The following is a 27,852-nucleotide window of genomic DNA, read 5'->3' on the forward strand; positions in this document are numbered from 1 at the left end:
ATTCTTTCCTTTTTTATACAAAAATTAAAAATTTAACAAATTTCTTCATTATTTTCACTAATTTTTGAAGAGCTCTAACTTTTTTACAAGTTCCCCGAATTTAATTTAATTTTTAAAGTCTCATCTTTCAAAACTATGTGATGTGAGACAATGTGATATTTATCACTGGAGATATACGACTGCAACAACAACTATAAACAAAATACGAAAAGATTTTTTCGATTATATGTTTACAAAGTAGGATTGCTCCGAAGAATGCAACTTAGAGAATCACGTGATAATTTAAAAGTGGAAGGAAATGTCCATGAAATTTGACTTCTAAAAGATATTGCCAATTCAAGACGTCGATTTATAAAGGACTTCCAGTTATAGAAGTTCGAGTTGAGGAAGTTCAACTGTATTTAAATTCTCAGAATTTATTATACTATATATTATAAACATAAACAAAGCTCATTCACGGCATCGATCGCATTTGGCATACACTTTCACTCTAGAAATTAAATAACTCATTCGCGCTGTTGTTCGCAACGATTGTAGTTTAGTTGCCCGGTATTATGGAAAAGAGTTTTCAGTGCAATTACGAGCAACGCACGATCGCTTCTTTCGCGTTGCTCAAGTTAACAACAAAAAAAGAGTTTGAAACAAATGAGGAGATACGTTTTCATAAAATTGATGCGATTGATGAATTTTGTATGTACGGAATTTCCAATAACCAACTCGAGACGAAACCTATATATAACAAACATTGCTGTGCAAAAAAATTAATGATTCCCAAAAAACCGCGTGCTCTGAATAAGCTATTATTGACAATCAATTCCGAGCAAAATACTGGTGAGTACACATATTTACATATACATATAAATATATAATTTAATCTTCAAAACAGAACGTAGTGATTACCATACTTTCATACATTTCATCAAGCATTTGCAACAACCTGTTTGCTTGGTTGCAAATCGTGGAACGGATTTATGTTTTCCTATTATCAAACACAAACTGGATAATTTTAAATTGGTGCGTAAAATATTGTTATATTCCTTTAAGAGGTTAGGTGTAGTCAGAGATATGAAAAAATTATTACTTTAGAAGCGTCAAAACTTAGCAGCATTAAATAAGGTTTCGACTTGACTTGACAGAAATTTGAGAAAAACAAGTAAGAAAGGGCTAAGTTCGACAGTAATCGAACATTTCATACTTTTGAAACTTGCAAGAATCAAAGCCAGGGAAATATTTAAAGTGTAAAACGTCAACCAGAGGATCGAAATTCAAGCAATTTTAAATATACATATACTAAACATAACTCATACACTGACCGACATATTCGGCGTAAGGTTTGTTAGAAAAACGAAAATCATTATATGGTAAATATAATATATAATATATTGGAGTTGTAGCGATCCAATTTTATCTATTTTTCTCAATACCAGATACTAAACAAGAAAAAACGTTAACTTCGGTTGCACCGAAGCTAAATACCCCTCACAGGCGCATTTATGTTAGTAACTATGTGTTCAGTTTGTATGGAAGCTATATATTATAGTGAGCCGATCTGAACAATTTTTTCGGAGATTACATTGTTGMCTTAGAAAATTATCTAKACCMAATTTCGTGAATATATCTTGTTAAACGGGAAAGTTTTCCATACAAGAACTTGTTTCCGATCGTTCAGTTTATATGACAGCTATATGCTATAGTGAGCCGATCTGAACAATTTTTTCGGAGATTACATTGTTGACTTAGAAAATTATCTATACCAAATTTCGTGAATATGTCTTGTCAAATGTGAATATGTCTTGTCAAATGTTTTCCATACAAGAACTTGATTCCGATCGTTCAGTTTATATGACAGCTATATGTTGTAGTGGTCCGATATCGGCAGTTCCGACAAATGAGTTGCTTCTTGAAGAGAAAATGGTGTTTGCAAAATTTCAAAACGATATCTTAAAAACTAAGGGACTAGTTCGTATATATACAGACAGACGGACAGACAGACAGACAGACGGACATGGCTAAATCGAATCAGCTCAATATACTGATGATTTATATATATACTTTATAGGGTCTCCGACGCTTTCTTCTGGGTGTTACAAACTTCGTGACAAAATTAATATACCCTGTTCAGGGTATAAAAACCAATAATATTATATATAGTAAAGTCAGCCGGATGTTCGAAAATCACACTGCTATGAGTTAAATGCGCTCTCTCATTTTCGTTGAGGTACATATTGGCTGATATATGATGATGTCGTTGCAGTCGTATACCTTCAGTGCTACCAATCACATTGTGTCATACCATATAGTTGTAGAAAGATGAGATTTTAAGCTTCATTTACGCAAAAACAAATTAAATTCGGGAATGTGGCCACTAGGTCAAAAAACTTAATTTTGAGAAAAACGCATTTAAAGTTTTACACAAAACGTTGGGTGGACGAGAACCCATTGCTAATTACCGAATAACTTGAAAATTATATGTAGAAATTACTTCAAAAATATCTGTAAGACGTTTAGGGATTTCATATAGTCTCATAAAGTTAAAAGTTATAACAAAGCGAGAACATAGTGTTGAGAAATCTAATTACGTAAAATCATTTTTGTATGTAATTCAAAAACAAGGTTTTTAAACAAGTATAAAAATTTGTGATTTAACGATGCGTTGTGACAAGTTGTGAGTCCTTTAATTATACTTTGAGAAAATCTAAAGAAAGGGTTAATTGAAAACTCTGACTACTGTAAAACGTTGGTTCTCAAAAGCTTTGCTTTAAAAACGTTGTTAAATAATATTTATTCATCAAATAATAATTGTAAACATTCTTTAAAATTCCATTTGTTTTATATTTCAATAGTGTTCTAGTAACTAAATTTATTTACTAGTTGTATGCAGAGTATATTATGTTTGTAACCCACGGAGGGAAGGACAGCTGCCATACAACCTGACCAATCCAAAGGCATTTCTTACATGGAAAAAAAATGTATTTAACAAGCTATCTTCAGGATCTATCTTCTACAATGACATACAAATCCATAAGTATTAGGGTGCATGGAAAAAAATTGTATTTGACTCAAGCATATTGTTCAGCATACCTATCCTTATACAAGTATTATATAACAAATGTACCTGTGTAGGATATTAAAGCTACGGATCAGCCAAAGTTAGCGATTTTCTTATTATTATTTTATTTGTAATTAATACAATATTTATAAAGTTTTATTAAATTTTGTTTCATTTTTGTACAATATACATATGTAGGAAATGCCACCCAATACTCTATGCTTAGACTCTACTTCTGCTTTTCGTGGTTTAGACGAGCAGATGAAGGTCGAGCCTGCAAAAGTCAAAATATTTAACCAAGGAATGTTTGAATTTTGTGTTGAACCGATGGAAAATGAGATTAACGCTGATGCTCGTAGCAACAACAACAACAACACCAACGCTGATAACCGACAAGATACTCAGCTATTGATGACAGTACCAACACTCGCTGAACAACTTGATGCTGAAACAAAAACCGACTGGCGCGCACATAACGAAACCACACCTCGGAGACCGAAAGTTACGGCCGTCAAACGTCGTATTTCGAATGATTCAACGCCCACATCATCTGTAGCCCCTTTGCAAAGAGTTCGTCGAAGACTATTTACGAATCAATTAGAGGTCAACAAATATGATGTAACAAATATGTATGAAAGATTTTTTAACACTTCATATAGAAGAAAGCCTTATACTGAATCACATGTGGAAGCTCTAATGCATTTAATCCAAGTATATGGGGAAAGTTTTACTGAATATGCAAAAAAATATGCTACACCTTTTGTTGAAATATAGCAAATAACCTTATATTCTGAAAGTATTTCGGCTACTCATAAATCTTGTATACACAACTCTTGATGGACCAAATGTATAAAAAAATTTAAACTTTTACTCATAACATCTGTATATTTGTGGTATAAATTTATGACCCAATCATTTTTATATTTGAAATAAAAATAAAGTGACCGAACAAAGTTGTACTGATAATTTAATTAATTTTAACGAGTTCTTAGATAAAATGTCGGAGTTGGGTCTTAACCAAATTAATTTAATTTCGAACGAGTTTGGTAAGTTCTTAGATCTAGTCTATRTTGATAACGCTTYAATGTTCTCTGTTGTCCGATGTGATCCTTTGGTTCGGCCAGAGGACTCGTATCATCCTGCTTTGGAAATTAACATCGAAACCATAGCCAACTTTGCTCATAATAATACACAAGACCTTTGTTAACGATTCAACTTTGCGAAAGCTAATTTTAAGAAAATTAATTACGAACTTTCTAAAGTTAGTTGGCCAGATTACAGGGGCAACATTGAATTTAGTGCTTCCCACTTTAATGAAACAATTTTAAACTTGTTTGAAAAATATGTTCCGAAGTGTGTTGTTACTCATAAAATGAGTTCTAATTTATGGTTTTCGAAAGAATTATGTAAATTAAAAAATAGAAAACCTCGTGCTTTAAACTTTTTAAAAAAAACTGGTTTAATTGCTGACTATTCAAAAAATTTTAAATTGCGCCGACAATTTACTGAACTTAACAAAATATGCTATAATAATTACATATATAAAGTAAAAAATAATATTATACATAATCCAAAATTGTTCTATGGTTTCGTCAAATATAAGTCTAGTATGTCCAGTGACAATCACACCATTTCTAATATGTTCGCTGAATTCCTTAGGCCCAATTACTCTCCAAAATCTCCAAAAAATGTTCCGCATCAGCACAAGTTATGTCCGATTTCTGTCATTAATGCAGCTACCATTTCCGAAGCAGACGTCTTATATCAGTTAAATATATTAGAACCATCATACAATTATGGCCTAGATATGAATCCCTCGTGCTTTCATAAGAAATGTGCCAAATATATATACCAACCCCTAAAAAAAAATAATTAATTCATCTCTTATGCAAGGCTTATTTCCATCCATATGGAAAAAGTCATTTATAATTCCTTTGCATAAGAGTGGATTTAGGTCATCTATTGAAAACTATAGGGGAATAGCAAAGTTGTCTGCAATACCTAAACTTTTTGAAGCAATTTTAACAGAAGACATAACCTTCCGGATCTCTCCACTAATTTCTTGTCCTCAGCACGGTTTTCGTAAAGGAAAATCTACAATAACTAATTTGCTTGAATTTGTATCACATGTATCAACGGGTTTTAGGGAGAATAAGAATACTGATGTTATAAAAACAGATTTTAGTAAAGCTTTTGATAAAGTAAACCATTCAATTGTTTTGAATAAACTTGATCTTCTTGGTTTTCAACCAATATTTCTAAAATCTTAGTAATAGAATTCAACAAGTCATACTTGACGATACTCTTTCCGACATAATCAATGTTCCTTCAGGCGTTCCTCAAGGTAGCCATCTTGGACCAATTCTGTTCTTGCTATTTATTAATGACATATCATCTGTTGTTAAGTTTTCAAAAGTTTTATTGTATGCTGACGATGTAAAACTTTTTTGTTGCATACAGACTTAAACAACCTAGTTTCTTGGTGTGTTAGAAATGACATGCCATTGAACCTTAAAAAATGTAAAACGATGTGCTTTTCACGTAGATCTGTAGACCCTACTTCATACGTAATACAAAACTTTAGGTTGGAGCAAGTATGTAGTTTTGTTGACTTGGGTTTTTAAACCCCTAACTTCAATATAAAGGTGCTCTTGGTTTTGTTAAATGTTGGTCTAAAGAATTTAGAGATCCGCTTATCACAAAAATTCTTTTTACATCTTTGGTGAGGCCTATATCAGGGTATGCTTCCGTGGTATGGAACTCTTGTCATCAAGTTCATTCTGAGAAAATAGAGTCCGTTCAAAAACAATTTTTACTTTTTGCCTTAAATCATTTGCATTGGGATTCCAATTTAAATCTTCCCCCTTACACTAACCGTTTAAAGCTTATAAATCTCCCTACACTCGCTAGTCATAGGGAAATGCTTGTTATAATATTTCTTGTAAAACTCATTAATAGGTCAGTCTGTAGCCCATCTCTCTTGTCTGATATTAATTTTAACATTCCTGCTCGCTCTACCAGTCAGCTTAGACCTTTACTTTTAAAATTTTCTAGAACAAATTTCGAGTTAAACCAACCATTCCGCCGTATATGTCCCGATTTCAATTCTCATACCAGCACATTTGATCTAACAGATTCACTCATGCTCATGTTAAATTATCTAAGCAAGATAGATATAGAGCATTATATATTATATATATCAGGTTTACGAGACGGGTTGAAATCCTGCCACGCCCACAAAACGCCATTAAAAAATCTAATATATATGAAACTCTAATTTGGCATAGGGGATCGCAGTAGCAAGGGACACCAGTGTGCAAAAAGTTTTGAAAAAGTGGGCGTGGTCCCGCAGTCTAATATGTTTAATGCATATATCTCCTAAATCACTAAGGCTACAACAGTCGAATTCGTCTAGCACAAATATTATAAGAACTCCTTCTGACAGTGTAAAAATGGGTAAAATCGGAAGCTAACCCCATATAAGGGTACTGTTAAAAACTACGAAAAGCACATTAAATCTGTGCTACTAAAATGTAATAATCAATAACTAAATACGATAGAGACATTACATTTTACCTTTGAGATGGTAGGAGAAGACTTTATGGAAGCCGATGTGGCAATTGGACGATGGGCATAGCACCACCTACTTCTTGGTACTAAATTTAGTACGTGGAATTCTTCTCATATTCCTATGTCACAGTAAGAAAATGAGCGGAATCGGACGACAATCATGCCTACTTACCATATAGCACAACTCGAAATTCCGAATGATTCTTTCACTTTCCAATACATAAATTAAAAAGTAATTAATATAATATAAGGGTATAAAACTTTGCAGTAATAATTCGTTGAAAGTATGCCACCTTATGACAAGAAAGTTGTCCAAATCCAACCAAATCTGTTTAAGCCCCAAGGTATATATAGTTGACTTGTGAGAGATTTACAATTGAACTTCAGAGAGAATCCTTTTCTGACTATTTTAATTCTGTGTATCAAATATGGGTTGAATCCGGTCAATACTTCCCTGAGCTCCTATATACCTATTATAAAGATTTTCAAACTTCCAGGCAACTTTATACTGTATATATCGGCCAATATTTGTGTTATCCTAAAATAGATACATTAGGTCGAAAACTTGACCTAACCCCCAATATAATTTATGATCAGGATGTTCGAACAGCAGGCGTCGTTACATGAACATTTCTAAGAAGGCAGTGACATAACAATGGCCGGCATTTCCTTGTTGCCATACTAATAACTTCCGCTTCAATGAAATTTTAATATAGTGAATTTTTAAACAATGAATTGTTATTACAAATGATATAACAGAGCTATTTAATGCTAATATTTGTAAAATAACGTCAGATTTATTAGAGCTTTGAATAATTTTACATTTTTCACTGCTCCTCTCTACTGTCGTAGGTAAAATTAGAAATCTTTTTAAATTAGCGAGAGCGACAGCGTGCAGCTGTCTAAATAACTGTGTTCATAAGCTTGCAGCCGGTCGCGCTCTTAGGTTTTCGGAGCGTAACGCTGCAAACGCACTAACACAACGTCATTTTGTGAGAGTTGTTTGGTTGCGACCATTATCAGTCGTGAATTTTCAGATTGTATTGCATTTTATATTTTGCCATTATTCTTGGGAATTTGGGAGTAGCATTAAGCGGTCAGCCGTTCATAAACTTGCACGCATTGGTTATGCTGCTCTAAACTGCAAAATAATTATTTGCTAAGTGTAATATTAAACAATGTCAAAAACAGAGAATCGACGCATCGAATCGTTTGTTGTACTCGATTTGGAAGCAAGCACTTATGACGGAAATTCAAGAAACCTATCTGTTATGGAGTTGACCATGTATGGTTTTCCAGCCAAAGATTTGCTAACAGATCCAATAAAAGTGACAAAGACAAGTGAAATGTGTCTGCCGCCACCCTCACCGAATCTGAATAAACTTACATTGATAATCAATCCCACAAAGATTATTTATCCAAAAAGCACAGCTTTTACGGGTAAGTATGTATTTACAAACGCTGGTCAACAAATTTAGAATTAATTGCTGGTTATTTCGCATCGTAATTATAATAGAACAACGCGCATAGTGAATTAGCAAGCCGGCGTTATAAGATTGTCAAGAGCTAATCCAACAGGCACACATAAATATATAAGTTTACACATGTGCATATGTATACGTTCGACACTATCCCACAACGTAAACAATGACATTTGAATTGGGAATTATTTTATGAATCATCGGAATTTATATCAATTGACATTCAGAACGATTAAAAAAAAAAAGGTTGAAATGCAAACAGGATATAATGCTTTTATATTCTCGAGAGAAGTTATTTTCGGCACCTAAAATGTAAAATAACGTAACATCACTTTTCATAAATTTTCAGGAAAAGAAAAAAACGGTATAAAACAGAAAGTCTTCCTATTGAAAAAAATAATAATAATAATAAAATTTGGTTATAACTTGGTTCTATGTGTATGATGGCAGAAACTAAAAAATTTGTAGTTATATGTGTTTCATATATTGTAGTCGATCCTAATCAATATAAAACGCAATTTCAATTGTTTTGACGATAGGTTTTTTTTTGCATTTCAAATTGAGGATATGTAATGTGCATTTTAGTTTATATGTAAAAAGTTCGGTTATTTTTGGGACACAATGTGTAGTATTTTGTTCACCTAACGGTTATTTGTAGCAGCATAAACCAATCAGATAGTTAAGTTAACAGTTTTTTCGATATCGTCAAGATAACGAGTGGAAATCCGTATGTTGTTATGTATGAAGGTCCGTTATGTATTCAAATCTTTATGAAACTAAGTCCACGTGTTTCTTGGTAACTCGGTATGACGGATGACAGTGGAAAGTAGCATTTTTATTTGCCTTCCAATTTCGTGAAGATATTGTGTAGTCGAAAAAGTCTTTTCGTATTTCTAAACAAATTTCAACTTAGATTTTTATATTTATACCTCGAAGCGTCCGCACGACTAAAATACTGGAGACGTGTCTTCCGTCTTTCTCAACATGATCGATATGTTTGGTGGTTTTTCGACCCGGAAACAGCCAAATAGCTTGATGAATTTTTCTATGCAGGTACAAATAACCATATTTCGGGTCCTAGCGAAGTCGATCAGCCTGAAGAACTTCGCTTTGATGCGGATTGTGGCTAGACGTTCATCCAGCGGGGTGAATAACAGTATTCGGCGACGGAGTCTCTCTCCTACCACGAATCCCAGAACAAATTTGCGCTCCTTTATATGGCCACTGCAGTAGATGCCAAAAAAAAACCTACTCGCCTAGTCCTTGTCCCGTCCATCGCATTTCTTGAACGGCGGTGATGTCAGCCTCCCCTTTAACGAGGGCAGGGCAGTGGCATCTTCCCAATTAAGGAACCGGACGTTCGCGGTACATGCCCTTAAATCGTTATCCTTAGTGCGTTTGCCATGGTCGTCATCAAAAGAGGGTTCTCTTACCCGAAGCTGTTTATACTTTTTAATTAGGGGCGCACAACAGCGCACAACACTGTGGAGGAGACGTTCACCTTCTCATTTTAGCTCGCCTTCAAACGGACGTTCTTAGGCTATCCAGAGGATACTTGGTCAAAGACCGGAAGTCATGAGCTGCTTCTAGCCACTTCCAAATGAATGACAATCAGAAAACTTGCCTCACTTGCTTAAACTTCTACACATGACTCCATCCTCCAACTCTGCCAACTACTAACGTAAAATCAGGAACTAAATAAAATGCCGGCGTTTTTAAAGTAGAGCACCTCTTCAATAAAAATGGTCGAAATTAGGGCATAACTTTTCGGGTCCCAGTAAACCGAATTTGAGGACTCAACGATTTGAGATTGACTTTTTACAGAAAAAATCAGTCAATCCGTATAATATCTTATGAAATTTAAAAGTTATCTTTGCTACTGTATGCCGTTAAGGAAGTTCAACTGTATAAAGATTTTCGAATTTTCGGTTGACAAATAAGAGAACTTGAATATATGTATAAGTAATATAGTTTGGTGGCGAAAGTGGGTGAAATTATTTCACTACATCAGTCCATACATTTACATAATGCTAATTTTCGGTAATATAGACCGATAGGAACAGCAAATGACGGCATATTTTTTCCCGCTCTTTTGACATTTCATTTCACTAAAGTTTGCCTTTTAATCATTACTACCGAATTTCGGAGTCAGTGGCCTCAACTTAATCGTCCTGTCAGATCAACAATTGAGCGTCTAATTGAATACACAGGCACAGATAGTGTCCGTAGTGTTGAGAATATTGCTGCCGCTAGCGCATCAATTCAGGAAGGCGTTAGGCATCTCTGGGACGTCGTTGTGGGAAAATATTTCGATTTGGTGCGGTTTATGGGCCGACGGCGTCATACGGCCGTACTTCTTCTGTGATGATCAAGACCGGCAAGTGAATGGGAATCGCTACCGCTCAATAATAACCGAATATTTTTAGCCCGAATTGGATGATATGTACTTGGACAATATGTGGTTCCAACAAAACGGTGCCACAAGCCACATAGCAAATGTCACAATCAATTTATTGAAACCCAAGTTTGGTGAACGTTTTATCTCACGAAATGACCCAGTCAATTGGACGCTTCAGTCGTGCGATTTTCTGTGAGGCTACGTGAAGTCGATGGTTTATTTCAACAAGCCAGCGACGATTGGTGGATTTCGCACGAATAACGAACTTGAAGTTACAGCCGTATCGGCCGATTTATGTTTGAAAACCGCCATTCACCAGTAATCGAGTTTAATACTTGATGGCATCGAATGTATTTTCACAGGAGTAAAAATTTTATTGATATCCCAAACCGTTTTTATTGTATTAAAAAAAAAAACGTTTGCTCTTATTGAAAAAAACTGTCAAATAATCTTTTGTCTTAATAAAATTGCGCGCAAACATGTTTCCGGGCATAATCTAATTTAATGTCAAAAGAAAATGATGTCAGATCAGATTTCTTTAAAAAAAAAAAATTATCCAGTATAGTGAATTTTGATTTTCCCGTTTACTTTATACCGTTTACATTGGTCAATCATTCGTTCGTTGTTCGCGGTTGTGTACGATTAATTTTTTCATATCGAACGCACATATACATACTCGCTGCATAACTTCTCGTTACTTGGTGTACGCGCAATTTAACCTAACTTTGACATTTTGAGCTTCAATTCGTTACACTTTCCACGTGTTTTTTATACTTCTCATTATAAAGTTAAGTCCACAATTTAATCGGGTAAGAACGTAAATTCTTTCGCAATGCCCCCTGGGGCCAACAGGCTGGGGGATAATAGGTTTGCACTATTATCCCCGGGTCCTAAAAACAAGAGGAAAAAGCCAGAGAATTCATCGCTAGAATTCTTCCCGGAATTACTTATTTCTAAGAAAGATGATCCCAAGTACCTCGTAATCAAATCACAGGACGGCAGAAAACATATTGCATCCACTTCTTGCTTTGCAGTACATAAAGGTATTCAGGCCATAAGCAAAGACATTAACAAAATCACATCGCTTCGTGACGGCAGCCTACTTCTTTTGGTCAAGATCCAAAAAATCGCTGACAAATTTTTACAAACCAAACATCTTCCCGGAGCTGGTGCTGTTGATATATCTCTTCACAACTCTCTGAACTCAGTAAAGGGTACAATTTACGCTTCATTTATATGTCAGCTTGCTGATGACGAAATAATTGGTGGTCTAAAAGATCAAGGAGTATCCGATGTTCATAAATTTACCAAGATAAACAATGGTGATCGTGTACCTACTGGTGCTTTATTATTAGCGTTTGATAAATATACTTTACCTAGTATTGAAGTTGCCTGGTGTATCCTCGATATCCGTCCCTACTATCCTAATCCCATGCGCTGCAAGAATTGTCAGTTGCTGGGTCATACTGCTAAGCGATGTAATAAGACTCCATCTTGTGCTATCTGCAACCTACCCCCAAATCATACCCCTCCCACTGAATGCTCTAGAGTCAAATGTGCTAACTGCGATGGTGAACACCCTTCTTCCTTTAACGCCTGTCCAAAATTTGTCCAGTCTAAAGAGATACTTATAATTAAAACTATCCACAAGTGTTCGATGCGTGAAGCCATCAATTTATACCAATCTCTAATGCCTTCTACTCCCTCACCATTCTCTTATGCTAATGTAACAGCTTCCAACAACAATACTTACTCAAAGAAATACATCAACATCGAAAAAACTTCAAACACTAATGATTCTAATGACAACATTAAAGCTACAACTTCAAACAATAATGCTTCATCACCTACCAACATACACTCAATCCATAATGATTGCCCCGAAACCCCTTCACCCTCCGTTTCTTCCCTATACAATTCTCCCTCTCCATCCTTCTCCTCCCTGTCCACAACTACTTCTCCTATCGCTATAACGCGTTTGCCAACTTCACCTGTACCCTCCTGCCATCCACAATCACATACCCAAGTATCCAAGTATCCATAGATACATAATTCTAGATATTAAATTCCAATTAAAACTTACATTTTTCATACATATTTACTTTAATTTTCTTTATTTTTCTATGTTAACTTTTCTTCAATGGAATATTAACAGATACATTAATAACTACTTTGAACTTGAAATTTTTAATTAAAAAATATAACCCCTCTGTAATATTATTAAACGAAACACATATTGCAAACAATATATCARCTCATACTCCAAAAGCCTATGCTGGTCACTTTTATAACCTTCCTTCCGTCACATCAAGCAANTATAACCTTCCTTCCGTCACATCAAGCAAACAAGGTATTGCAATCCTGATTAAGAGAAGTATACCGCATAATATTCTCCCAATATCTCCTTCGAATATCTCTTCCGTTGCCATCGAAATTTCCTCCCCCCAAAAAATCATAATCATCTGTGCATATTCCCCTCCTCACCAAACTTTTACTTCAGCAGACTTCTTTACCCTTTTCCCTTCTGGCTCGACTCCTTTTTTACTGGCTGGTGACTTCAATGCCTGGTGCCCTCTTTGGGGTTCTTCTTCAACTAACTCCAGGGGCCCCATTATTGAGGATGCTGTCCTCTGTTCGGACTGTGTTGTCCTTAATGATGGTTCCCCTACCATTTCTCCACTCATTCCACCTTCACCCATATAGATCTTACAATTTGTTCCACTTCACTCTCTCCCAAAGTTGTTTGGCATTGTATAGATAGTTTGCATGGTACCGATCATTTTCCTATCATAGCCAAAATCTCCTCCTATAATTCCAATTTCTTCAAACCCAGAATATTTTTTAACACTGATTCAGCTGATTGGCCCAAATTTCAGGATTTTTGTTTACGTTACTCAGACACCCTCCATTCTACAGATATTATTAATCAGGAAACTTCTAGGATTCAGAAGATTATAAGATTTGCTGCCAATCAATCTATGTCACAAACCTCTCCTAAACCTCGTAATCATAACCCTCCTTGGTGGGATAGTGAGCTATCTTCTCTTAGACTGCATAAGCAACAAACATGGCATCATTTCAAACAAAATCGTTCGCCATCAAACCTTGTTTCTTATAAAAAAGCTAATGCCATTTTCAGAAGAAAAGCGAAGCAAGCAAAAGTTAAATCTTTCCAGACATTTACCAGCAGCATTAATTCCTCTTCTGACCCTAAAATGATTTGGTCAAATATAAGAAGACTATCAGGCAATATTTCTTTCTCTCCTATTCTCTCACTCAACGCCTCTCAAGGCAATCTACTATATCCACAGGATATATCTTTAGAATTCGCCAAATTTTTCTCGTCAAACTCTTCTGATTATAATTTCTCCTCTGAATATTCGTCTAATAAGCACTCTCTACTTGCCTACAATTACGTTTCATCTGCTTTATCCCCTTCAGCCGAATATCTCGACTCAGATATATCTTTAATAAAACTCAATATAGCTCTTTCTGCGGTTAAAGATAAAACGCCTGGGTTAGATAAAGTTTCCTATCCCATCATCAAACATCTTTCTTCTCATCTCCTCAAGCAAGTTATCAACCATTACAACAATATTTTTTAAACTGCCACCATACCCCAAATCTGGAAAACCAGTGCAATCATTCCTATTCTGAAACCTTTGAAACCTCCGTGCGAAGTTACCAGCTATCGTCCTATTTCCCTTCTACCCTGTCTAGGAAAACTTTTAGAAAAAATTGTTGCTACTAGACTCTCTTGGTTTCTCTATTTCAATAAACTCATTCATTCAAATCAGGTTGCATTCAAAAAAGGACAAAGCACTATCGACGCTCTTTTACACCTTGGCCACTTCATATGTGACGCTTTATTCAATAAAAATCAGGTTTCACTTCTTTCGCTTGATTTTGGAAAAGAGTTTGATCGCGTTGGCATACATGTAGTTTTAAGACAATTAATCAAATGGAAGGTTGGYCCCCGTATATTTAGTTTTGTTAAATAGTTTCTCTCTAAACGTAAAATCAAAGTTCTTATTTCTGGCACATCTTCACTGACTCTTCCTTTGGATAACGGCACTCCTCAGGGATCACCGCTATCAGTTATTCTGTTCACCATAGCATTTGATGAAATCAGCTCTATCCTTCCTTCCTTCCCTAATATTCAGCATCAATATATGCTGATGATCTCCTTCTATTTTCAAAATCTTCTGACCTTAGTTTCATATCCTCTACCTTTGAAGAAATGCTTTCTCCACTATCCCTATGGTCCCTTTCCGCAGGCGCAGCAATATCGTACTTAAAATCCAGTTTACTCCACATTTGTAAAAAACATAATTGTCATTTTCCACCGATTTCATTCAACAATGTAAATGTTTCATGTTCTCCTACACTTAAGTTTCTTGGATGAATTCTAGATAGTAAATGTGCATTCAAACAACATTGTCAATATATTAGAAATAGAATTACTAAAAACTAAAATATTGTTAAGTACCTAGCATTCAAGCGTTCGCTCATTGGCCCATCTTTGCTAATTAATGTTGTCAAGGCACTCATACTCTTGATGACGGAGAGCGCTCTTGAAGTATATGGGCATCATTCAAAAAGTCACCTAAAATTGTTGGCTGCACCGTATCACTCCGCTGTTAGAAGATCGCTTCGAGCATTCCCCACATCACCAATCAAAAATATATTAGAAGAGTCCGGTCTTCCCTCTCTGATAGACAATATGGAAGACACCACATACAAATTATACCCGAAGATCATCCTTGGTTCTAACCATGTGCTTCAAGATGCCTTTTCTTCATCATCATCACGTATCCGACCTCCAAAAATTGAGTCAGCTATATATAAATGCACCATTTTTGCCAAAACAAACAGCTTGCCATTAAAACCTGTTAAACTTCCTAATAGTTGATTCCAAAAAACACGTTTATTGATAAACTAGTTCGTTTGCCTAAATCCACCACACTTAATGCGATTTATGTATCAGAATTTTGTGAAATTATGAATACTCTGAAACATGGCAGTTGGAGATTTGTATTCACGGACGGTTCAAAAAAAATCCAAACCACTTTTGCGGTCGTTAACGAGAAAGGAAAGCCAATTTCATATGGACTGCTTTTCCCCTTTTGTTCGATGTTCATTGCTGAAGCCACTGCGGTTTTCCATGCTGTTCTACATGCCACAAAAAACCTGGGAAAATATGTAATATGCACCGACAGCTTATCATGTTTCCAAGCCATTCAAAATTACAACAACCACACTAACATCATCATTTCAATTAGAGAATATTTTATTATATATGAAAATAAAATTAAGATAATGTGGGTTCCAAGCCACACTGGGTTATCCGGAAATAATTACGCTGATGTATTAGCAAAGAGTGCATCCAACACGCCCACAATTACATCCAGTTTCTTTATGAAATCTGATATATTCCGACTCATACACCAAAATAGGCTCTCTAAATTGGCATTTGATTGGGTCTCATATAACCACCATTATTCAATAGTTAACACAGCCAGAATCAGACCGCTATACCCATCAACAGTTGCAACTAAATTTATAACACCATACATTCGCCTACGGATTGGACATACTATACTGACGCATGCTCACCTCCTCGGAAGAAACAGTACCAATTAAAATTTTGTCCCACACTGAAAGATAAGAGAGATTGCCACTTCAACACAGATCCGATTTCCCTCCTTTCCAACGCTACGGAAGAAAATATAAAAACCATCTATCGTTTTCTTAAAGAATGTGATCTATTGAGGAGAATTTAAGCCAACACACTTATTCAAAGGACAGCTGATAGCCTCTGAAGCTAGCGCTGCATGTTTTAGGTTGTACATATGTATGTTATTAACATTGTATAAGCTTTTATAAATAAATAAAAATAATAAAAAATATTAGTCAATATGTTCGATGAATTAAGGAAATTAAGTGAACATGTTTTCTTGACTTCTATATGAATAAAAAGTATAAGTGATAAAAGACATGGCCTTAGTCCAGCCCCTTATTCTCCATACAATGATTTCTATTCCTCTTGTTAACCTTTCCCTCATATTTTCTCGCTTTTGATCTTTGCAAATTATAGAATCATAAAATCATCGATTATAACCGAACTTAACACACTTAATTAGTTGTGTTTATTTGTTTATTTACAGGACTGGACAACTATATGTTAGAATATGAGTCACACTTCGATGAGAACTGTGCTCGTCTTATTGTAAGCTTCCTTAATCGCCTGCCACAACCAGTATGTCTGGTTGCACACAATGGCGATAGTCATGATTTTCTGATAGTCAAGAATATGTTCAATAAGCTAAGTATGGTAGGTAAAATATATTTCCATTGCTCTTAACTATTGTTAATCAGAACTAATTAGTGTTATTTCATTGCAGCAACTTCCGAATAACATTCATTATGTAGATTCTTTACATGCATTTAGGGTAATAGATTTCGACCATACATTTCAAAAGAGGCCTAATGGCAAATATCCCCCCAAAGGAGTATATAAATTGGACAATATTTTTAAACGAAATTTTAAGAAGGAGCCCGAACTGAGACATCAAGCTGAAGCAGACGTGGAGACTTTGACTCACGTAATAAGACTGTATGGAAAAAGGTTTATTGCCTATGCAGAAAATCGTGCCAGTGAATTTATATGCTCGGAAGAACGCAAATGAAATTGCTTAGAATTGAATAGTGAAGCAAACATTAAAGAATATAATTTCCACATCCACATCTTAAGTACCTCATCAGCTTACGCATTCTTTAAGTTTTGATGAAATCTACATCTTTCTTGGATTAAACCTTTTGAAAACTGTTATTGAACTAAAATATCATTTCACTGAAAATAATATATTGAGAATATACGCTTTTCATTTGAAAGTTTATTTCACAAAGTATTGTCAATGGAACGATATAAATGGAAGTCAGATTGGCCACAGTCTAAGCTATAAAACAGGGAGGCAAAACTTCCCTGCCATTGTCTTGCAACATGAGACCGAGCGTAATCATGATTGAAAATTATTGTCTCTTGTCTATTCGCAAATTTCGGGCGTATTGCGTCAATCAAGTTGTGTTCGACATTAATGCCTTCATCGCTATTAGAAGCTCAACACGCTCTTTTAATCCCATCACATACATACTGAGTATTACCAGGCCCCTGGTTCATGGATTTTCGGTTTTATCGTTGATATGGCTGGTTGGCCAAGATTCACATTTGATTTTTTCGTTCAAGGTTGTATCGTAATGTATCGATTTTTCAACTCGTTGTAAAATCGACTTATTTTTTTAAACTCAAGCTGAATTCCTGACATACAAAATAATCTCTTGGCTTCAATTCATATGGCACTCAATTTCCGTGTTTTTGATTGTTCCAAGTTCCTTTAAACGTTTCGAAAACTCGGCTTGTGTGAATCCCAAAAATTGTGGGAGCTCGTCTTTTGTTGCCAACAATCTTCATCGATAGATTTTTCCAATTCCTAATCTTCAAACTTTTTTGACGGTCTAGGACGTTATTTGTCTTCCCTCGCCTCGGGAAGCAGAGGAAGACCTCCATTCCGTTGGGAGGATCTGTTGGAGTATTACCTGACTTCGCTTGGAATCTCCAAATGACGCCACCTTGCGAAAAGAAAAAACGACTCGCGCGCTGTTGTTAACTCCGCTATAACCGCGTAAGCGGTGTCTACGTCAGTAAAGAAAAAGAAGTGGTCGAAAAAATCATCACTTTTAAATCCTGTATATAAAAAGTAAGACACCCTCCTTACACTTTTTCAGGCACAGAAAGTGTATAGTAAGTGACATTCATATGTATACTGAAAAAGACGCACAAAGAACTGAATTTTAGTTGGAGTTTTGAAATTCGGCATTATGGTTTTCAACTCAAGTCGTCAAATAAAATTTGTGTTGAAGTGTTGTCAAACTTAAACTGATTTTGGAATTATGGTTTTCAGCTCTGTATCTGTGCGATTGAGTAGGGTATCAATATCTTCTAAGCAGTTATGGTTAAACGTTAATGAATTAATTTAAGAACAAGTAGGGAAGGACTAAGTTCGGATTTTGTCTATTTTTCCCAATACCGTTACTATTAGTATGTCACTTTCTGAAAACACTAATCAACAAAATCCTGATATTAGTTTATCGCACCCGCCTCTGTGCAGCAAAAAACTCACGTCAACAAACACAAGGAAGCTTCGACGTCGAGAAGCTGCAATCACAACTGACAGCCGAACGATTTTATACTCGACTTGCACTCCTGCTCTTTGAGAGCACTCGTCAACAACTCGGTATAAGGGAATTGTGAGACGGCATTTCAAACTCCTTACGTACAGCTGCAACCGAAACCATGTGTTTTCGAAAAATGCAAAAGAACAGCTGGCACGACGAGGAGTGCCGTATCGAGAAAACAGACTGCCTACTTCGCAAAGTTACGACCGCCCACAGCACATGCGGAATGGGATAGCTACCGAGAGTTGAAGAGGGAAACGAGACGCATTTGCAGACAAAAAAGAAAGAGGTCGAAATGCGTGAGCATGAAGAGCTTGACATGCTGACAGATAAGGGTAATGCTCGAAAATTCTACGAAAAGATGCGGCGACTAACAGAAGGTTTYAAGACCGGAGCATACTCTTGTAGAACACCCAAAGGTGGTCTAGTGATCGATGCCCAAAGCATACTTAAATTATGGAGGTAACACTTCTCCAGCCTGCTGAATGGCAGCGAACGCACAACCCCAGGAGAAGGCGAACCCGATTCCCCAATCGATGACGATGGAGCAGACATTCCATTGCCCGACCAGGAAGAAGTTCGAATAGCAATTACCCGCATGAAGAACAACAAAGCGGCGGGGGCCGATGGATTGCTGGCCGAACTATTCAAACACGGCGGCGAAGAACTGATAAGGATCGTGCATCAGCTTCTTTGTAAAATATGGTCGGACGAAAGCATGCTCGATGATTGGAATTTAAGTGTGCTCTGCCCAATCCACAAAAAGGGAGACCCCACAATCTGCGCCAACTACAGTGGGATAAACCTTTTCAACATCGCCTATAAGGTTCTATCGAGCGTATTGTGTGAAAGATTAAAGCCCACCGTCAACAAACTGATTGGACCTCATCATTGTGGCTTCAGACCTGGAAAATCAACAACCGACCAGATATTCACCATGCGCTTAATCTTGCAAAAGGCCCGTGAAAGGAGAATTGACACACACCACCTCTTCGTCGATTTCAAAACTGTTTTCGTTAGCACCAAAAGGAGCTGCCTTTATGTCGCGATGTCTGAATTTGATATCCCCGCAAAACTAATATGGCTGTGGAAACTGACGTTGAGCAACAAAAAAATCTCTGTCAGGATCGGGAAGGACCTCTCCATGCCGTTCGATACCAAACGAGGTTTCAGACAAGATGACTCCCTATCGTGCAACTTCTTCAATCTGATGCTGGAGAAAATAAATCGTGCTGCAGAGCTTAACCGAGAAGGCCCAGTCTTTTATAAGAGTGTACAACTGCAGGCGTATGCCGATGATATTGATATCAGACTCTTGCACTATGGTTTTCATTATTATCTACGGAGTTTTGAGATAATCCAATGTATATGAGTATTACATATATACATACAGCTGTTGACAGCTAATTAGAAACGCTACATATTTTTAAGTAAATGATGTTATTTTCCAATAAACCACTTATTTATACTGCATTTTCACTTATTTTATTGAAGCCTATGTTAAACTTAAACTCTAATAGTAAAAATGTTGTTTAAAATTCATTTTTGTTATGAAGATATTAACTAAAACTTGTAGAATCAACGATTTGATTGCGACAACTAATTATAAACGAAAATATTTGATAAGAAAAAAATAATGATATTACAAAAATGTGCTTACTTTCACTTAGTATTTGTTGCTTAACCCTTATACTATAATATGACTCCACATCCACTGCGGATAGACGTTATTAGACTCTGACAGCATACTGCTGGTGTTATTTGCCATGCCATTGTTATTTTATCAAAAATAACATTAATATTCGGGATATCTTTGGTACTAACAGCTTTTTAATGTCACGCCAGAGATGTTCACGCCTAGGCTGGACGATGGCAAATCCAAAATATTGATGGAATATTCATCAAAACCTTTTTGTATCAACTTCGCCGTATGCTTTTGATAGTTATCTTGTTGGAATTTTCCCAAAACAGGCAAATTTTCCTCCACTCATGGCATCATGACATTTTTCAGGATGTTGACGTAATTCCCTTGTTTAAAATTCCATCGGGGATCGGGGATAAAATTATTGATTGATTAGACGGCGAACATATCTTCGACCATCAAGACATTTGCGACTAATTTTTGTTACATCGCTCCAAACGGCATAACTCAATTGATTTTTTGTCCAAGACCAATTAGAGTTGGCAATGTCTACGGGCCGTTTCCTATGAATTTTAGTCAGAAGTGGTTTGCTGCGTGCTTCCCTGGCGTATACTTATCAGCTCCTTATAAATAGGGAGCGGTTCTAATTAGCTGTCAACAGCTGTTTATATTATCGAACGAATTTTTCCAACCAAACTCTTTAGTCACAATCTAATTACATTAATCATCTTTGGAAAGTTAAAATTGGAACCTTTCATTTCTGCTATTTGATTTAGATATTTATAACTTTGATAACACTCGCTTGATTTCGACTAATTTGATTTGGAAACTCATTACTTTGGTGTTATGCGGATGGTAAAAAATAGAAAGTGGAAAAACAGTATTATGTATTTATGTATACACCCAAAGCAATTTTATTATTTTTAAATTTTAATGGCTCTCAAGAAAGCGTACATTAAGGCTGCCATGTCATAAGTTTATTAATTCAAAAAAATCTGGTAAATAAAATATTGCAAAATTAGCATTAAAATACAAGGTTTTGAGATAAGTATCTGTTGACAATATATTCTTGATGGGTTGCGGTCTTCCTTAGTACTTTGCATAATATAATTTCATCCATTTTCGCTATTTGAATTCAATTCCATCACCCTAACGCTCCTATTTATTGAGTTTTATTGATAAGTAAGTCTTCACATCAGCTTTCCATTCATTGTAGGCGCCCACCATTAACTTAAACATATAATCTCCCTCTGGCACCGGCATTCGTCCGAACATATCGTCACGCAAAACTAGATTTTTAACGATTATGTCATGCTGCAAACAAATATATATTTTACCATTTCCATTAATTTCGTTATCATACGTACGTTGTAGGGGCAGGTGTGATTAATGTTCGAGTCCTTCAGAATAACACCATGGCATATATTTAAAATAGGATAACGTTTCTTGTTCGCCATAAAATCACAGAAATCGACGGTAACATTGTATAGAAAGGGGCGATAACCACTGGCTTTCTTGAAAAATGAAAGGTTTACCTGTAAAGAGAGAAGAAGATTGATTTTGATTTAATTTTTTTTTATCAAAAGAAGTTAAAAAACATGGCACCTTAACACGCAACTCTCAAAAATACTCCTTCACTTACACTGACATTATTAACTGGTATCTGGAGCAGCTGCACATGCAAGGATAATGCGATCTCTCCCCGTTTCGGCACATGCAGGCGACAACTATTGAAATCGGCGAAAGATTTGTCAAACGCTTTGCAGTCGATGTTGGTAAATTTTGTAAAAGTGTATACTAAACGGCTTGAAATCATCAATGTTATTAATCCGAACCAACAATACTTCCATGAGATCTCCATTTCGACAAGTTGTAATGAGTACTTTTCTACTCAATTATATTTCGCTTGTCAGCGAAATTTCAAAAATTAGAAAAATTAAAAATGTATAAAAATTAAATTTTAATTGGTTCAAATTGGCCTATTATTTATTATTAATTTTATTGCATATTGATTTGCGTCTTAAATAATAAAAAAATTTAAAATAAACAAATATGGGAGGGCAACTTTCGTGTACAAAGTTTTGATACCCTACGATTTGTGAACGAATCCCACACGGTCTTATATCGTATGTATGTATGTATATACTGGTCCAGAATACGGCCCTTGCCGATTTCTGTTCAGTGTAAGGACCTTTTTCTAGACTACTGATTTATCCCTCATGTGCCTGAAATAAACTGGCTCCACTCATTCCAGTCTTATCGGAGCGATGAGATGTTTTCGGCTCCCAGTCCAGGTCTTCCACCACTTACCCGGGTTTGGCCAGAGCCACTACTTACCGATCAGCCATTTAAGGGAGAGCTGTTTGGACTTATTACGTCACAACTTTCTGTCGCTTCTGTTTTGGGCTGCGATGCTACTTTTTATGGGAAGCTCATTACTCCTGGCATATTCCACGAAAGGCGTAGTATCCTCTGAAGTAAGTTCCCCCAGAGATTGATGCTTTTGGCGTCTCCCATTGTTCCGTTCGATGGCATTAAAGCGTCTGGCTCCTGTGTTCTACGATTTTCTTGTCCGTTGTCAGTTATTTCAGTAGTTTCTGAATTCCCTTTTTTGTTTTTATTTGTATTCATATTGTTCTAGGGACTGGTAGCTCGATGAAGCAAGCATCCCAGTCTAGGATGGTTTAATGAGAAACGGATAATCCGTTTATTCCCAAAACGGCCCAGTATTGAGATCGCGTCGTTCAAATACAGCCGTATTTACCTAATGGCTACATAAAATGTATCCACATTTTTCCTAATATGATAAATTTTAAGCTTCCAGTATTATCCAGTATATAACTAATTTCGATTTCCATCGATAAATGTTTCGACTACCAAACTCTATAAGTCACTCATTATTCCCGTCCTGCTGTACGGTTCATAGGCATGGACGCTGACAACATCTGATGAGTCGACGTTACGAGTTTTCGGGAAGAAGGTTCTGTGGAAGATTTGTGCTTTGCGTTTTGGCAACGGCGAATATGACATTTGATTTAACGATGAGCCTCACGAGTTATACGAGTGGCTACGCTGGCTAGGTCATGTCGTCCATATGAATGAAAACATTCCAGCTTTGAAAGTATTCGACGCAGTACCCACAGGGGGAAGCAAAGGAAGAGGAAGACCTCCACTCCCTTGGAGAGATCAGATAGAGAAGAACCCGGCTGCACTAGGTATCTCGAATTGGCTCCAAATTGCTAAAAGAAAAAACGATTGGCGTGCTGTTGTTAGCTTGGCTATAACCGTGTAAGCGGGGTCTACGCAATTAAAGAGGAAGAAGAATTATTTCGACGGCACCCGAATTTGGTACTTGCTTATCTGTTATACATAATTGTGCTTCATTAACTATTTAATGGTATAGCCATTTATCTATTTTATGATATCGGAATTCAGTAGACCCCACTTTTAACGCTTTTTATTATTGAGACTTATTGAGAAGTAAACCTTCACATCAGCTTTCCACTCATTATAGGCACTCACCATTAAATTATTCGCATAGTCTCCCATTATCATCGGTAGTCGCCCGAACATTTCTTCACACAAAGCTAGACTTTTGACGATTAAGTCATGCTGTATGGCAAAAATAATTGCAAATTGTGATTAATGCTCGAGCGTTACAAAAGCTAATCGACGCGGCAAAAACAAAAAGGATTTTTTTTGGTACCATTTTAGCTGGGATCTAAACCAATCTTATTGTTATCGTTATTTTGGACTTGAACAAATATAAAAAAGAAAACACACTCCCTAACGTTTATGTTAAAATCTTTTTGGAAAATTTAAGCAAACACATTAATTGCAAAATTCTCTACACTGTTGGTTCAAAGCACAATATCATTGACTTCAGCATTGTTAATAACTATGCAACAATAATGTCTGCTATACTACTAACTCTTGCCTCAGTTTTTACAGCAGAAACAACAGTCATCCTTCACACCTGCGAAATAGCACAAAAGAGTAGAGACAATCATATAATTTTCAATGACTCCAGGGGATAGTGCATTATAGAATTACATCACATTTGTTGGAAAAGACCCAACAGTCTTATTAATCTGCAATGCACATTAGTTCAGAGCAATACATCTTTGGTTTACTTGGTGTTAGGAAGTTCAAATGATTTATTGATCACGAAGGCTTTTTCTTAAGCGCAGCACATCAGGTTTGACCCCAACATTTAGATTCATAATTCCGATACTTGGTTTGAAAGACCAGAATAATTATAATTATTCAAATTTTTGTAAACAATAATTAAATTAAATTGATTTATTTTTCGTTTTAGAACTTTCAGCTGTTTAATTATCTTTGAAATCTTAACTTTTTAGGCTGGCAATACCAATCAAACATTAACTAAAAATAGTTGAAAATCGAATACCAAAAAATAACTGGATTGATCTGAAGCTGAATTACTCTAACTTTAATTCCCTCGAGTGAAGTTGATAACCTTATAGTTTTAGTATATTAACAGCAACTCTAATTTTAAATTTAGCATTCATAATATTTGCGAAGGGTTTCCCCTAAGTATAAGAATAAAAAAATGTCAAGTATAGTTGTAGTTATTCACTTTGGAGTGGCCAAAAACGATTCTCTCACATATGTCTCAAGCAGCTCACGAATTCCGATCTTAGACCAAGTATACTCCAGCCGGAAAACATCCGTTTGAAGGCGAGTGAACATCCCCTCCACAGGGTTGTGCATTGTGTTTGGAACCCGCCCCGTAAAAAAAAAAAAACTCCCGCCCTCAATGAAAAGTAAACAACTGGCTTGAAAGAGAAACAGAGGAGTAAAAATTTAGTATCGGATTTGTGGTGAGAGAGACACTCCGTCGCCGAATACTGTCATTCACCCTGGTAGATGAACGTCTAGCCACAGTCCGCATCAGAGGGCAGAGAAGGACGCTGGGACCAAAATTGCCTTCTATAAGCGCTTAGAGTGCACCTATGACAGCTGTCCCCGCCACGATGTCAAAATCCTGCTAGGCGACTTTAACGTTAGGGTAGGCAATGGGGGTATCTTTGACGCAACGGTCGGTAAATTCATCCTCCATGATGAAATGTCCCCAATTGTGTTGAGGCTGATCGACTTCGCCGGGGCCCAAAATATGGACAAGAAAATTCATCAAGATACCTGGCTGTGTCCGGATCAAAAAGCCACCAACCAGACCAATAATGTTATGATGATTTCCACGAAAACATCCTAGCAGGAACTGCTTGGAGAGGAGTTCATTATGCTCCTTAACTGGGGGCATAAGCGTCTCACTATGTAGGTGTTCGATGGGAGGCATCAAGAGGCATTCCGACGTGGTACGGAGTGCTATATTCTGGCCGGTCTGTAGTTTCCTCATCTGCGTGCCACTGCATCCAGGCGACCATATGGGTGCTGCATAGTTAAGGACCGGCCGGCCGATTGCCTTGTAAGTTGCCAACAACGTTTCTTTGTCTTTTCCCCATGTGCTGCCGRCTAGCGACTTGAGGATTTTGTTGCGGCTCTGTACTTTGGCGATAATCGTCGTATGTGGAGAGTCTATGCTCCTTAGACTGTCGAAGGAACACCTAAAATCTTAGGGTTATTGACAGTCGGAATTTTGAAGCCGTCGACTGCAATATTAAGTTCCAGTCTACACTCCTTCGTCCAGTTCGTGAATATGGTCGCTGTGGATTTGGTTGAGGAAAGTTGGAGGTTCCGTGCAGTGCGGAAACGAGAAAGGTCGGTGAGGTATGTAGTTGTCTACCTTCGAACACATGCCGTCGATTCCATTGCGCGACGTCAATATCGTACAGTCATCTGCGTACGAGGTTATGGAAACCCCCTCTGGTGGTTGCGGGAGTTTCGAGATGTAGAAGTTAAACAGTAGCGGGGAGAGGACACCACCCTGCGGAACCCCCTGTTTAATTCTTCTCAGTTTAGATGTTGCACCTCGAAATAGTACGGATGACTGACGACCATTCAGATAGTTGATGGTCCACCTCTTGAGCCCTGAAGGAAGCATAGTTTCTCAATGTCCTGCAGTAGCGTTGTGTGGTTGACCGTGTCAAAAGCTCTTGACAAGTCCAACGCTACGAGGATCGTTCTCTCACAGGGTGGTTTCTGGTTGAGGCCACGAACTCTCTGAACGTTTATGACGCTAAGTGCTGTAGTGGTACTGTGCGCTTTTCGGAATACATGCTGGTGGCTGGCTAGGCTCAGGTGAGTGAAGGTCGGGAGTAACAATGCCTAAGTGTCTTCACTACTGGAGAGAGGAGAGTTATCGGTCGATAAGATTCCCCTTTGTTGGCGGATTTCCCAGGTTTCAGTGGTACGACCACTCATCCGACTTTCCACACATCGGGTATTTGAAGAGTGGTCAGCGACAGGTTGAAGACCTTGGTGAGATATCTTACTCTCGTCGAGCCTAGATGCTTTAGCATTAGCATGTTAATTCCATCAGGGAAAATGGATTTGGAAGATTTTGCTTTGTTGATGACACCCTGAACCTCCACATCGGTGAAAGTAAGTGGCGCGCCGTGGTTTGGCATTTTGCGCAGCCGTCGGTTAACACATCGTTTGGCTTTGTCTAACGAAGGGTGCAGTATAAACTGCCGGCTAAAATAGCTCGCGCACTTCTTCGGGTTCGAAGAGGCATGACCATTGAATTGAACTTCAACTCGGTCGTCGTGACTCTTCGGGTTARWCAAAGCTTTGACAGTAGCCCAAAGCTTACTCACACCGGTGGAGAGGTTGCAGGACTTCAGGTGCTCTAACTATTTCGTCCGCTTTTGATGGTTTACCATACGCCGAATCTCCAAATTGAGATCCCTTATTCGGGGATCCCCGGGATCGGCATGGCGTAAGGTGTCGCGCTCATTAGCTAAAACAGAACCTCTAAAATTATAGAGGGAACACACCTTCAGCCTGCTGAATGACAGTGAAAATATAACGCCAGGCGAAGGCGAACCCGATTCCCAATCGATGACGATGGAGCAGATGTGCCATTGCCCGACCATGAAGATGTTCGAATAGCAATTAGCCATCTGAAGAACAAAGCGGCGGGGCCGATGGATTGCCGGTCGAACTATTTAAATACGGCGGAAAAGAACTGATAAGGATCATGCATCAGTTTCTTTGTAGAATATGGACGGAAAAAAGCATTTCCGACATTTGGAAGTTCAGCGCGGAAAATAAGTATAGAAATATGAAGTGTAGTGGTAGTCTTTACATCTACAGTTGTTGCAAGAGATTATTTGTTTCCATATAAACAATTTTTGTAATTTTAACGACGTTTATATTTTATTTGAATATACAGTTCTATAAATAAATAATAATTTAACTCATAATTTGAACTTAAGTCACTGCAGCAATGCTTATTTAAAATATTTCAATTAATTTTTTTCAATTGCTTTTCATTTTTTTTTTTTTTTTTTTTTTTTTTTTGTGTATAACTAATGATGTTCATTATATATAT

General features: G+C 36.9%; 3 protein-coding genes across 3 annotated transcripts; 2 read left to right on the forward strand and 1 right to left on the reverse strand.

The window, feature by feature from the left end:
• Positions 1-541: 541 nt before the first annotated feature.
• On the forward strand, positions 542-3,981 carry LOC108965396. Its single transcript, XM_018927757.1, has 3 exons — positions 542-831; positions 887-1,014; positions 3,248-3,981. The coding sequence occupies exons 1-3, from the start codon at positions 555-557 to the stop codon at positions 3,821-3,823; spliced, it is 981 nt and encodes a 326-aa protein (XP_018783302.1). The 5' UTR covers positions 542-554; the 3' UTR covers positions 3,824-3,981.
• Positions 3,982-7,725: 3,744 nt separating this feature from the next.
• On the forward strand, positions 7,726-17,339 carry LOC108965411 (three prime repair exonuclease 2-like). The gene is made up of 3 exons (XM_018927786.1): positions 7,726-8,059; positions 16,666-16,832; positions 16,903-17,339. Exons 1-3 carry the CDS (start codon positions 7,798-7,800, stop codon positions 17,185-17,187), a joined length of 714 nt encoding a protein of 237 aa, XP_018783331.1. The 5' UTR covers positions 7,726-7,797; the 3' UTR covers positions 17,188-17,339.
• A 4,194-nt stretch (positions 17,340-21,533) lies between these two features.
• LOC108965356 lies at positions 21,534-22,246 on the reverse strand. The gene is made up of 3 exons (XM_018927706.1): positions 22,018-22,246; positions 21,743-21,910; positions 21,534-21,689 (listed from the first exon to the last, which is right to left on the reverse strand). The coding sequence occupies exons 1-3, from the start codon at positions 22,234-22,236 to the stop codon at positions 21,534-21,536; spliced, it is 543 nt and encodes a 180-aa protein (XP_018783251.1). The 5' UTR covers positions 22,237-22,246.
• Positions 22,247-27,852: the final 5,606 nt, after the last annotated feature.

The sequence above is a fragment of the Bactrocera latifrons genome, unplaced genomic scaffold (assembly GCF_001853355.1).
Source record: "Bactrocera latifrons isolate USDA-ARS-PBARC rearing strain unplaced genomic scaffold, ASM185335v1 scaffold_14, whole genome shotgun sequence".
Classification (NCBI taxonomy): domain Eukaryota; kingdom Metazoa; phylum Arthropoda; class Insecta; order Diptera; family Tephritidae; genus Bactrocera; species Bactrocera latifrons.